General features: G+C 39.3%; 1 protein-coding gene across 1 annotated transcript in view; it reads left to right on the top strand.

Annotated features, from left to right (window-relative positions):
- The window catches only part of LOC129062053 (membrane cofactor protein-like), a 33,502-nt gene extending 26,055 nt beyond the window's left edge, over positions 1-7,447 (top strand). Inside the window, exons 10-12 of the mRNA XM_054562825.1 lie at positions 218-415; positions 4,489-4,678; positions 7,375-7,447. Of these exons, the coding sequence (XP_054418800.1) occupies positions 218-415; positions 4,489-4,678; positions 7,375-7,447 (461 nt within the window). The remainder of the gene's footprint in view (positions 1-217; positions 416-4,488; positions 4,679-7,374) is intronic.
- Positions 7,448-14,876: the final 7,429 nt, after the last annotated feature.

Here is a 14,876-nt window from a genome sequence, read left to right as displayed (position 1 = left end):
GTTTTATTCTCACATGTTATTTCTCTATTAATGGTTTAAGTTGGGACAATATTATTTCTCAAAGAAACCTTCTTTTAGCTGGGTATTGGATTCACAACTAGATTGTAGAAATCATATGTTAATAAATTTATTGAATGTAGTTCACAGGACATTACTAACACAGTCTTAGTCTTTCAGCTTTTCTTCTGCCTTTTTGTGTCCTTTTTTTATTTTTAAGAAATCTTGTGTCAACCACCTAGACAAATATCAAATGGAAGATACACCAATAGCCACAAGGATACATTTGAATATAATGAAGTAGTAATTTATAGATGTAATCCTTCAGCTGGACCAGATGATTATTCACTTGTTGGAGAAAGCAGGCTTGTCTGTTCTGGGCATAACCAGTGGAGTAGTGAGCCTCCTGAGTGTAAAGGTAATAATATTTCCATTTATCTCGCTCCCATTTGTCAATAGTGTGGAAAGTTTTACCAGCTGTTAAGTATTTATAGCAACAGGTTTTGAAAAAAAAGCCATTTGTGTTTCTTTCTTTGTTAAATTTGTTTCTAATCTAATTTATTATTTTAAATAGAATCAAAAATAATTCAGGACCCAGAATTTTTCACTCTTTACCCCACATGTTCATGGCATTCTTGTTGAGACATTGTTAATTACTAGGTACATGCATGAATTAAATTTTTTTGTTTTGAAATCACAAAAAGCATACATCGGGTTTAAGAAAGTTTTACCTTATGACAAGTATCAAAGTCCTGAATAAAGGAACTGGTAGAATAAATTTTAAAAGACAAACCCTCTCAGCAATGAGATTGATAAACTCTGGACAAAACGTACAAGCATATCTTGTTTAATTGTGCTTTGCTTTATTGTGTTTCACACATATCTCATTCTGCAAATTGAAGGCAATGCCATATCCAGCAAAACAACTGTGGCTTGCTTTCCTTAGATTCTCTTATTGCTATAGTCTGAAACAATCCTGCAATATCTCAGAGGTTTGCCTATGCTTAAAATACAATGTTTAAGATATTCAGGCACGACCAACAGCAGGGAGACACGGAGGGTATTTGTCTCCTGAACAAAGGAAGCAGTGAAGAGCAGAGGGAAAATATTGCCTCTTTTCAAGTGCATGTGGAACAATCTTTAGTACCATGTTCTAGGTAATATGTTTTGAAAATTATTATTTCAATAATTGAAATTATTTACAGTGCAGTGTCTTTACACTGAATGTGGAAATCAAAACAGATATCTATAAAACCCCCAAATATTTACAAATTATGCAAGACACTTCTAATGGAACCACAATAAGAGGAGGAGGCACAAGAGAAATTAGAAAGTGCTTTGAATTGAACAGAAGTGAAAACACAATATATCAACATATCAGAATTTTGGGAATGCAGCAAAACCATTGCCCAGAGGAATATTCATAGCATGAAACACTTATGTTAGAACAAGGGAAAAGTTTCAGGTTAACATTCTAAGCTTTCACGTTAATAAACTAAGAAGAAGAGCAAATTGAACTCAGAATTAGGAAACAGAAGAAAATGATAAAATTAGAAAGCAATATAATTGAAAAAAGGGAAATGTAGAGAGAATCATTGAAACCCACACTTGTTCCTTGGAGAAGATCTATAAAAAGATAACCCATAGCCAGTCTGAGAGAAAAGAGGAAACTACAAATTACCAATATCAACAATGAAAAGTTAATATCATTGAAAATAATAAAATTTGCAGGAAAATTAAAAACAATATCCACTGTGAACATAGAACCAAAACTATTAAACAAAATATTAACAGATAAAATCCTGTCAAATATAATAACAATAAGAATATATTGTAAACAAGTAAGATTTTTCCATGAATGCAAATTCAAAAATTGGTCAGGATAATTTACCATATACAGAGACTCTAAAGGAGAAAAAACTTATAATCATAATAGAATTTGACAGAATTCATCATCTTTCATGGTAAACCTTCTTAGCAAACTAGGAATAGAGGGAACACAACTATCTCAACCTAATAAAAGGCACCTACAAGAATCACACAGACATTACACTTGATAACATATTTCCCACTGAGGTAGGAATGGGACAAGGATGTCTACTCCTACCAGTCCATTCATCATTATATACTGGAGGTTCTCTTCAGCACAGTGAGGCAAGATAGAGAAATGAACATCACAAGGGAAAGGCAGAGATAAAATAGACTTATTCAATTATGACATGATTGTCTGTGTGGAAAACATGAGTGAATGAAGTCTTGCCCAGATTGCAAGACACAAGCTCAGTATCCAGAAATCAATGGTGAGCCTATGCACTAGCAATAATCAATGAGAAATTAAAAAAGCATTATTTACAACTCTGCACTACATGAAATACTTGCAAATGAATCTAACAACACTTGTACAGTATTCGAATGGTTAAAACAACTAAACACTTGAAGAAGACATTAACAGTGAGAGATTCATTGTTCATGTGTTGCAAGACTCAGTACAACAAAGATGTTAATACTCTGTAACTGACCTATAAATTATCGTCTCACTAAAAATTCCAGCAGAAGTTTTATAGAAATTGACAAACTGATTCTAACATTTATATGGAAACATAAAAGAACTAAAATATTCAAAATAATTTTGAAAAAGAATAAAAGGCTCATTCGATCTGGTGTCAAGACTTATTGTACACTATACCAAAAAGCATATAATAGAAACAATAGAACAGAATAGAGAACCTAGAACAGACCCTTTCATATGGGTCCAATTGATTTTATTACACATACGTACAAGCAATTCAGTGGAAAAAATGGCAGAAGTTCAGGCACAATTGAACACCAATATGCCATAAAAGAAAACCACAACCCATGTGTGCGCCATTTTCACTCATGCACTAAAAACAGAGTTCAGACTTAACTTAAACTAGCAATGATAACACTTTTACTTAAAAAGAGGGAACATAGTCAGGGCTTGGCCAAAGATTTCTTAAGTACAAGAGTGTGATCCTTTAAAAAACTCAAAGCTTCTGCTCTCAAAAGACATTGTTATCAGAGTTTATAAAAATGAGCCAAAGCCTGGGAGAAAATACTTCCAAAGCACATATCTGACGATGAACTTGTGTCAAAGATACATAAAGAACTCTCAAAACACAATTAGAAAACAACCCAATATTTTAAAAAATGGGAAAAAAATATGTGTGAATAGCCCTACTTCATCAACATAAATATATGGATAGCAGAAACTATATGCAAAGTTGCTCACTATAATTAATAAATACAGAAATATAATTGGAGACCACAATGAGATACCACTGAACACCCGCTAGAATGGCTGGAAATAGAAACAAGAAAGAATCTAAAAATACCATGCTCTGGCAAGGATATGGAACAATTGGAGCTCTCATGTATAGCTGCTAAGAATGCACTTAAAGTGTATGTCCACTTTAGAGCACTGTTTGGCAATTTCTTACGAAGTTAGAGATACACTTTCCTTCCATACAGTGCAGCAACCCAGGTAAATTAAAACATGTTCACGTACAAACCTACGTAAGAATACTCATAGCAGCATTAGTCATACTCACGCCACATTGGAAACAGCCACTTGCTTTTCAGCTGGTGAATGAATGAACAACCATGGCACACCCACATACTGGAATAACACTCCTCAATAAAAAGCAATAAGCTTCTAATCGACACCAGGACAGAAAGCAATATCAAATGCGTTGTGCTAAGTGAAGTAAGCCACACTCACAGGCTGTGAGCCCATTATGACACTCTGCCAAAGAAACGCTAGAGTAATACAAAACAGATCAATGGTTGTCTGGTTGGGGAAAGTGGCTGGAGGTGCTTGTGGGGAGGGTTGATTACAAAGTGGCATGAGGAAATGGTAGAGAATAATGCAACTCTTCTATGTCTTTTGTGTTGGAAATCACATGATTAGTGTTTGCATTTATTGAACCTCATACAGGCTGTGCACTGAAAATGGTTTTACTGTGTGAGATTTCTATCCAGTAAACCTAACTTAGAGTCATTACTGTGACTAACAGCAGTTGAGCACAATATAGAAAAGATCGGTACACCTGAAGTGAGAACAATAGAAATAGAGCTCCAGTATTACCTTTATACAAGGGTCTTTCCTTCCTGCCTTTCTGAAAGATCAGGCTACTAAATCGGTGTCAGCATAGAATTTATTTTTGAAAATTCCTAGAGCCACAGAGCATCCCAAGCTGTTTTTGAATTCACCCGAAAGTTGTATGTGGTAGTCAGGCCTCTCTCAAAACCTGTCAGTAATAGGAAAACATACAGGAAACCAGTAACCTGTCACGACAGTCTGTTCTAGGTGGGAAAGGTTATAAAATGCACAAATAACGTCTTTTAAAAAAATAACATCCTGCCTTCCATTTCCTGTCTCTTTGTTCCCGGGTACATTCCTACTTTGCACTAGTTTTTTGATCCTACATTAAAACAGCATTCCATTAATTCTGGAATTTCTTGTCTTTTCAGTGGTCAAATGTCAATATCCAGTACTTAAAAATGGAAGACTGGTGTCAGGATTTGGGAAAAGGTTTTACTACAAAGCGACGGTTGTATTGGAATGCCTGGAGGGCTTTTACCTTGAAGGCAGTGCCACTATTGTGTGTGGAGCGAAAAGTACTTGGGAGCCTAAGATGCCAAAATGTATCAAAGGTGCAAAGTGTGTCTTTTTTTTCTAGATTTTATTTCTCAGACATTAAATATCCATGATACTGAATAATTAAAAAGAATCAGTTTAATTACCTCGCTCTCATTTTCATTTCCGTGACAGATGTTATGACATAAAATTTGTGTTTTCATAGGTTCTTAGCACATTATATACATCACAGAGGTGTCTGAATTTCTGCTGTTGGGCATTTCTTATGTGTAAAATGTATAGCAGTCCTTTTTCATAGTGAATTGAAGCATGAGAATTTTTACCGCATGGTTGATCCCGTCTCTGTTACTTTTTCACAGCATCGACACCTCTCAGTGCAAAACCTACAGTTTCCATGGTCTCAGGTTTAGTCCTTTCTGCTTGTATTTTTGAAAATTCTTTCAATCCTGGTGATTTTTAAAAAAATCCTTTCAATCGCTGGTGATTTACACTCATTCATCATTTTTAGTAACAAAAGGAGGAAGAACATATTTACAGCCATTCTAATTGTTATACTTAGTGATTCTAAAACTCTTTGCAACAGTTTGCACACATTGGAACCAGCTCAGGCTAGTTACATAAACCGTAAATGTGTTTAACTGTATGTAAAATAACTTAATGCCTTTCTCAGTGGGTGATATCGAGTGAAATGAGATGCCATTAGAGCACTCAGCACAGTGCCTGTCATATAGGAAGCCTGCAAGGAAGCTCATTTATGACCTACAGCATCACTCCAGTTCATATTAGTGACGAAGAAGGTTCATGGCTTCCTTTTCAACACAAATGTTTTTTATGTCATCAACTTGTTATATTGATATTTTCAAAACAATCTGTTGAGAACTTTACAAGATATCTTCATGATCCAGGATGATGTCTTATTTCCTAGACTGCAACCAGTTTGGTTATTTTTACAAAATTTAGTAACATTTAAAGTGGGAAATTTATGTGTCTCCACAACAAAACCCCCACCTTTCCCTTCTTCTTACTCTTATAATTACTCTTATAATTACTCTTTTTCCCTTTACTGGGCCTTTTTATTGGGAATAGAAGGTAAATTTCAAGCACACACCAGGGCACACCATAATTACATTACCCATGACTAAAGATAAGGAGAGAATCTTAAAAGCAGCAAGAGAAAAGGAGACACTTACCTACAAAGTAGTCCCCATAAGACTGCCAGCTGATTTCTCAAAAGAAAACTTACAGGCAAGGAGGGGCTGGAAAGAAGTATTCAAAGTAATGGAAGACAAGGACCTACATTCAAGATTACTCTATCCAGCAAAGCTATCATTTAGAATGGAAGGGCAGATAAAGTGTTCCCAGATAAGGTAAAGTTAAAGGAGTTCACCATCACAAAGCCCTTATTATATGAAATGGTAAAGGGACTTATCTAAGAAAAAGATGAAGATCAAAAGCTATGTTGATCAAAAGTAAAATGACAACAAACAACTATCAACAACTGAAGCTAAAAACAAAAACAAACTAAGCAAACAACTAGAACAGGAAAGAATCACAGAAATGGAGATCAGAGGGATGGAGTGATAATGGGGGGAAAGCTACAGGGAAATGGAAGCATAAAACGTAGGTACAAAATATACATGGAAAAGTTAAAAATAGTACAGGAAATGGAGAAGCCAAAGAACTTACATGTATGACCCATGGACATGCAATAACAGGGGTGGGGGTTGAAGGAACGGGGGATGCAGGGTGGAGGGGAATAAAGGGGAGAAAAAAATGAGACAACTGCACTAGCATAATCAATAAAATGTATATTTAAAAAAAGAAGAAGAAAGGCCAGCACAGATGGCAGGGACACTGCAGGTGGCTTAGCAGCCCAGCCGGTGCACTTTCCCTGCAATGAGGTGCGCATGAGGGGCCTCTGTAAACAATGGTTCTTAGACTCTGGTTATGAATGAGCCCAACTAACCATAAGGATTCCTTTTGGCATTTGAGGTTTATACTGAGAACTTCCATTCCCTTACCAACCTGTCATTCCTTAACCCTTTGTGATATAGGTTCTCTCTACACCATTCTATGAACAAAGCAGATGCTAACATAGAAGTTGGATTATTAAACTTTTTTCCTTTACCTGATTCCAGATGTAACATGTCAACATAGAAAACCACAAAAGCAAAAAGAAAATTAAGTATACATAATCCCATCAAGCATCGGTTAATTTGGGTGTATTTCCAACTGATCTCTTTTTATGTGTATTAATGTACATTCTGTTTTATAAAAGAAATGCCAAAAGTCACATGCTGATTAGGAGATTGCTTTGTCCACTTACAGAACTATCATAGTTACTCACCATGATATTTTTACACTGCATGCTGCATAGAATTCCATCCCACAAACCCCTTAATACTATTACTAGACACTTAGGGTTTGTATTTTTCCAAAATTCTGCATCTTTGCTCACAGATGATTTCCGATGATTTCTTTGGGATAAACTCTAAATTAACGTGGTGGTTTAAAAGTCATGTCCATTTTAAAACGTTTAACAAACAAAAAAGTTATAGCATAAACTAAAAATGTGAGAGTGCTGCTACTCCTGATAGGTTTACTCACAACTCGAAGTTTTGATTCTTTGCCAGCTAAGGGAAAAAATGTCAGCTCCTTTTATGTGCTCTTTAATGTCCCTTATGTTACTTGTTTTTTTCTTTTACTGCTCTTACGGAGTTACATCTACAAATTAACCTTGCTCATTCTTAATATTCCAGAATTGAGACTGTTTCACTACAAAAGTTCCTCCTCTCTTCAGTTCGTACTCATCCTACCAATTACTCTCATTAAGGAATTTGACGCTTAATGCACCCCTGTCCTTACCTTTTCCAAGCATGTGTATTTTGTCTTCGATTATACTTACTTCCAAAACGGCAAGGGCCCCATAAGTTGAGACCCAATGTGCTTAATGGCACAGTGTTTAATAATTTAACTTACCGGGGGTCCATTCAACGAAGCAGGGGCAAAGCCATTTACATTGGGGCTGGGAGTGCAGTGGCCAAACCATCTTTGTGATTTTGAAATCTAGCAGGTCTTTAACCACGAAAACCTCAAGTATTGTCCCTAATTATGCTTGACTAACGCCGAATTAGAGCAAGGACCCTGGCATAACTGACAGTTTTGAAGCCCCAGATCAAAGGGGGAACCTTAGGTGTGCTGGTCCGTAGGGGACCTGCTGTCTGGCCTCTGGGTTTCTATTTTCAGGTCGAAGAACTTTATCCTTCCATTCAGCGTTCCGGAAAAGGCGCAATGATGATTCCGCCAGCTCTTGCTTCCTTTCCCGCCTGCCTCAGTGGGGACACGGCGGTGAACGACCATTTCCTGCAAATCTCGAAGGTTCATCCCCATACATAACTGTCTGACACCCGCGAGCGCCGCGGGAGGAGTCGGAGCGGCCAGCGGACGGGGTTCCATCCGGACCTAACGCCCCGCCCCTGCGCCGAGGCCCGACCTTGCAGTCCTCCGATTGGCTCCGCCTGATCTTGTACTAAAAGCCCCAGACCACGCCCACCAGCGGTACCTCACTTGACACTTTCTGAGTTTGGGGATTGTTGCGTCTGGAGCCCGTACTCAAAAAGGTCAATAGTCACTGTCCCACAGGTTTCTCGCTGATTTCCCGAAAAATGATGGCGTGTTACGAACCGCACAGGGCACCTTCCCGCCACCCCAAGAGTCTCTTTCCTTCTTGGTGCTTCCCTGGGATCCTTTTGGTGGCCCTAGGGCTCCTGCTACCCATATGCTCCGGTAGGAGACTGGAAAGGGTGTGAGGCGGGGAGCGAACAGGAGCGGGTTGGGGAGCAGGCTCTCCGGAGCCCAGGGCAGAGGGAGCTTTGCTTAGTAGGTCGGGTAGGAAGCCAGGGGCATAGTCAACGCTCATGGTGCGGAGTTGAGGTAGAATGCTTAGCCACAGTGCTCAGGGTTGTGCTATGGCGGATTCGGGACGATGAGGACCCCGTAGTACGCGCGGTGAAGATTGCTTGATGGTAAGCACTGAGCCTCGGGGCGCCTGAGCGCAGTCAGAGTTTGCCGGGGGCCAACCTTTGTAGAAGCTTGCAGGCGTTTGGGGACCGGGGCAATCAATGGGCGGGACTGACCCAGGGCTGAAAGTAAGGGCTTGCTCTTGAGTGCTCAGGTGTGTGGGAATGTTGCTAGGGCCCGTGTTGTGCCCATGGGGAGGCTCTGTGCTATGTTCCCTGGGCAGGGTGATGCCTTGGTGAGTAGCGTGTTATGCCCCACTGGGTTGGGCTGGGAAATCCCAGGTCAGGTGTTAGTGGCTATTATTTATGCTTTCAGAAGTGACCAGGCCAGCTGTGCAGGGTGAGGGGCAAGGACGCTCACTGCTTGCTTTGTATGGGGGCTGGGGAACGCATGTTTCGCAGGGAGTCGCTGAGTGAGGAGTCTTGGGATTTAGGGGGATTGAGAAGGGCGCACAGTGCTTTTTGTACATAAAAGTAACAGGCTGCTTGTTGCCCCCAAATCATATTGGTAATTAGTGTGCAAATTGTTCCCGACCCTCCTCCCCCCACCCCACCTCTGCCGCGCCCGTATGCACACACACAAAGAATCTCATTCCTATGCCCATCCAATATAGAGAATCTTATTCTATTCCCTAACGTCTTTGGGGCAATGATTTTCCTTTTCTTTTTTCATTAGGTTGGGTCCCATTTGAGGAGAGATTGAAAGCAGCCTACAAAATACTGGTAGCCCAACCTAGGGAAAAATGAGAGTCCTAAGAATTGAGCTATAAATATCATCAATAAGGTTTTCCCCTACAGCTCATAATCTAAAGCTGAAGGCCATCCACTAAGTTTGGTTCATGTTTCATTAAACGGAATGTGCATTGGAATGAACAGATACAAGTATATATACATATATATGCTTATTGTATAAACTGTATTGAATACTTTGGTGTATTTACAACTGTCTTTATATGCATATGTGTCTCTAGACCCAAGTTATCTTTAGGATCCTGTTACACATATCAGTTTCCATATTGCAATGTATCATTAGCGGAATTCATTCAATGAATATGTGCGTTCTATGCACCAGGTCCTCTGCTAGTTCTGGGGCTACACTGGTGAAAAATAGCAAATCATTCCTTATTTATGATCCTTGTTTCACTATTTGTCTGATTACACTTGCACACATACACAAACACAAGCAACGACTGTTTTTTTGCTGTTAGATTCCCAGTGCCAGGCACACGGTAGGCAATCAATAAACATTTGCTGAAATTTATTGGGACTGGCAGACAGTAACCAAACAATAATACTAATATATTATAACCCAAGGCAGGTGCTCTGACAACATTTATCAAATGAGAGGTCAAGGGGAGACTTTTTTGCCCATGAGACAGGCCAAACTCTGCTGTTTTGGGGCTTTTGCCCTTGCTGTCCCTCAGTCTGCAAACATTCTCCTCCTTCCTCTTACATAATTGGCTCCTTGTCTTTCAAACTCAGCTGTGATCTTACCCCCACAGGGAGCTTCTCTGAGCAAACTGTCTCAAGGAGACCCACACACTCCAGCTCAAATTCTCTCTAAATAGTAGGATGACCTCATTGTAAGATATAAAATTATTGAATCATTGTGTCATATACCTGAAACTAATATAATCAATGTAGTATTATATACCAACTATACTTACATTTTTAAAAAAATTAGAAAACCTAAGTAGAGTGATCACTAGTAAAGAATTGAAACAGTAATCAAAAACTTTCTTTAAACAAAAGTCCAGGTGAGCAGGGCAAAGGGGGGAGAACTGGGACAGCTGTAATAGAATAACAATTTTGAAAAAGTCGAAGTCTTAATGGTTTACCTGGTTAATTCTGCCAAGCATTCGAAGGATCTTATATCATGATCAAATGGGGTTCATTCCAAGGATGGAAGGATGGCTCAACATTCACAAACCAATCAATGTGATGCACCACATTAACAAAATAAGAGATCATTTCAAGATGCAAAAAAAGCATTTGACAAGATCACATCTATTTATGACTAAAACGCAATAAAATCAGTAAAGAAACATAGTATCTCAGCATAATAAAGGCCATATATGAAAACATTCAGCTAATGTCACACTGAATGGTGAAAAACTGAAAGCATTTCCTCTAAGATGAGGAAGAAGGCAAGGATGTCCGCTCTCACCACTGTTATTCAACATAGTCCTGAAGTCCTAGACAGCGAATATAGGCCAGAAAACACACTGAAAGGCATCCAAATTGGGTTAAAAGATGTGACTCCATCACTATTTGCATATGACAAAATTCTATATATAGAACACCCTAAATACTCCGCCAAAAGACCATTAGAAAAAATAAATAAATATGTAAGTTGTAGAATACAATATTAATGTACAAAAATCCATTGTGTTCTTATATATTAACAACGAAATATCAGAAAGAGAAATAAATCAATCCTTTTACAATGGCAAGAAACAGGATAAAATACCTAGAAATAAACTTAACAAAAGATGTGAAGGAGCTTTATATTGCATTATTGAAAGAAATCAAAGAAGACAATGAAATAGAAAGATGTTTCATTTTCATGGACTGGAAGATTTAACATTATTAAAATAGCTACATACCTAAAGCAGTTTACAAATTTAATGAAATCCCATCAAAATCCCAGTGGCATTTTTCAGAGAAATAGGAAAAAAAGTCATCGAATTTTATAGAACTACAAAAGAGCCTGAATAGCCAAACAATCTTGAGAAAAAAGAACAAAACTGAAGGTATCACACTCCCTGACTCCAAACTATGCTACAGAGCTGCAATAATCAAAGCATTATGGTACTGTCAGGAAAAAACAGCCAGACAGACTAATGCAACAGAATTGAGAGCACAGAAATAACCCCACACATATATGAACAATTAATTTTTGACAAAGGAGACAAAAACAGGTAATGGTGGAAGAAAACCCTGTTGAATAAATGGTACAGGTACTTCTGGTCAAGATGGCAGCATAGGTGAACATGACTTGCCTCAACCACATCAAAATTACAACTAAACTACAGAACAACCATTGAGACTGGCAGGAGGGGCAGAGACAAAGAACAGGCTGGTCCTGTGCCTTAATGTGCCAGATAAAAATCAGGAGGGCTATCTGAGAACTGAAGCATCCCAGCCCCTCACCAGGCCTCCCAACCCAGGGTTCCGGTGCCAGGAAGAGAAGTCTCCATAACTTCTGACTGTAAAAACCAACGGGGGTTGAGACTGTGAAACGCAGAAGCTGCAGGACTCCCTAGCAGTTTCTCTTTACACACACAGATTACTCAGACTCACTCCCTCTGAGCTTCAGCATGGGCGCAGCAGAATGAAAGTCACCAGGGACCTACACAGAGGAAGCGAATTGTCTGGCATCAGGGTGAGAGCTGAAGGACAGCTTTCTCCCAGTCAGAAATGCTGGCAGAGGCCACTGTACCTTTTCTGAGCTCTTCCCACTGACAGCCACAGAGCCAGCAGGCAGACGCTGTATCTGACACTCCATCAACCTGCCTCACACAGTTTGCCTCACCCTGGTGATTCCCTGAGGTCCTGCCCCAAGCAACTTTCAGGACTATCCAAACTGTTTCCAATGGTTTTTCCATACGAATGGCTTGTCATGGCCCCTTCTCCAGATTTTCCTAAATTCTCTCAAACAAGCAGCATCTGGCTTCAGCAAGCCCCATCCCCCTTACTAAGTTGCCCCAGCCCCAGCAATAGCAGCAGCTAGCCTTGGTTCACACCTGGGCCTTGCCTTGGCAATTCCAAGCCCAGTACAAGTAGCAGCCATTTGCAGAACCATCTGTAGCTTATGCTATGTGACCCTGAACAGAACAGAAGCAGTTGCTGAACCTTGGATGTGCTAACAGCAGTCAAGGCTCAACTACAACAAGAGGATGTACACATCTCACACATTGGGTGCACCTCAAGTACCTAGCTTGGATAATGACAGAGGCTGTGCCACTGCACTCTAGAGGACACCTTCTACATTAGGCCACTCCACCAAGCCTGGTAGACATAGCAGCTCTACCTAATACATAGAAACAAACACAGGGAGGCTGCCAAAATGAGAAGACAAAAAAACATGGCCCAAATGAAAGAACAGAACAAAATCCAGTAAAAGACCTAAACAAAATGAAGACAAGCAAGTTACTAGATGCAGACTTGAAAACACTTGTCATACAGATGCTCAGGAACTTAGTAAGAACCTCAACAGCACAAGAAAAAAGAATCCCCTCACCCCCCAAAAAAAAGAAATGAGGCTAGTGTAGGGAGCTTCTATGACAAATTCAAGCACACCAACATTCATATCATGGGGGTGCTGGAAAAAGAAGAGAACAAGAAATTGGAAACCTATGTGAAAAAATGACAGAAAATGTCCCTAACTTGGTGAGGGAAATAGACATAAAAGTCCAGGAAGCACAGAGACCGAAAAAAAATGAACCCAAAGAGGCCTACATCAAGACACATAATAAAAATGAAAAAGGTTAAAGGCAAAGAGACAATGTTAAAAGCAGCAAGAGAAAAACAGTTATTTACAAGGAAGTTCCCATAAGACTGCCAGCTGATTCCTCAAAAGAAATTTTCAGGTTAGTAGGGATTGGCAAGAAATATCAAAACGATGAAAACCAAGGACCTACAACCAAGATTACTCTACCCAGCAAACCTATCATTTAGAATCGAAGGACAGATAAAGAGATTCACAGGCAAAAATAAAAAAAAGCTAAAGGAGTACAAAATCACCAAACCAGTACTTTATGTAATGTTAAAGGGTCTCATTTAAGAAGGAAATAAAAAATATGAACAATAAAATGACAGTGAACACATATCTATCAACAGTTGATTCTAAAACACGAAATAAACAAGCAGAACAGAAACAGATCCATACACAGAGAGCATTTTGACGGGTGCCAGATGGGAGGGGGTTAGAGGAATGGGCAAAGGGAGAGACAGGATTGAGAAGCGCAACGTGGTAGTTACAGAACGGTCGTGGGGATGGAAAGAAAGAGCACACATGCGGGACGCGTGGACGTGGACAACGGTGTGGGGGTGCCGGAGGGCGTGGGGGGCTGGTTGGAGGAGGGGCAGAGGGGGGAACTTGGGACAAGTGTAATAGCATAATCGATAAAATATAATTAAAAAGTGGTACTGGGAAAACTGAAAAGCCACATGCAAGAGAATGAAACTAGACTTCTATGTGACATCATATACAAGAATTAACTCAAAATGGATTAAAGACTCGGATATAAGACCTGCAACGATAAAATACCTAGAAGAAAAGATAGCTATTAAACCTATCAACTATTGTCTCAGAGGGGTTTCTGTAAACTTGACCCAAAGGCATGGGAAGTAAAAAGAGAACTCAATAAATGGGGCCACATCTAATCTAAAAGCTTCTTCACAGCAAAAGAAACCATTAAGAATACAAAAAGGCAACCAACTGAATGGGAAAAAAAAATATTTGCAAAAGATACCTCTGAGAGGGGGCTGATTTCCAAAATATATAAAGAAATCATACGGCTCAACAACAACAAAATCTGATTAGAAAGTGGGCAGAGGACTGGACAATTTTTCAAGGAAGACATTCAGATGACCTAACAATATATTAAAAGATACTCGACATCACTAATTATGAGGGACATGCAAATCAAATTGAGATGCACATTGAGATACCACCTCACACCTCTTAGAATGTCTGTTATCAATACGACAAGAAATAACAAGCATTGGAGAGCTTATGGAGAACAGGGAATCCTCACATACTGCCAGTGGATTGCCTATAAATTGGTGCAGCCTCTATAACAAACAGTATGAAGGTTCATCAAAACAAATTGAGAATATTAGCTAACATGTGAACGATCAATCCTCTTCAGGGCGTCTGCCAGAAAATTTGAAGACTCATCAAGTTATAGGGTACCCCATGTTCATGGCAGCATTATTCACAGTAACCAAGTCATGGAAACCACCGAAGTGCCCTTTAATGGGTAATTGAATAAAGAAGATGTGGTGCATATATTCAGTGGAATACTACTCAGCCCCACAGAAAAGGTTAAATATTGTCATTTGAAACAACATGGATGGATCTTGAGAGTATTATGCTAAGTCAGCCAGAAAAAGACGAAAACTGTGATTTCACTCCTATGTGGCATATTAAAAAAACCCCAACAAATAAAGAAACAAAGCAAACAAAAAAAACCAGTTACAGACAACAAAACGGCAATTACTAGAAGGGAAGGGTG

The sequence above is a fragment of the Pteronotus mesoamericanus genome, unplaced genomic scaffold, assembly GCF_021234165.1.
Source record: "Pteronotus mesoamericanus isolate MK-2021 breed Mesoamerican mustached bat unplaced genomic scaffold, CSHL_Meso_final scaffold_705, whole genome shotgun sequence".
In the NCBI taxonomy this organism is placed as follows: Eukaryota; Metazoa; Chordata; class Mammalia; order Chiroptera; family Mormoopidae; genus Pteronotus; species Pteronotus mesoamericanus.
This window is presented reverse-complemented; position numbering and strand designations above follow the sequence as displayed.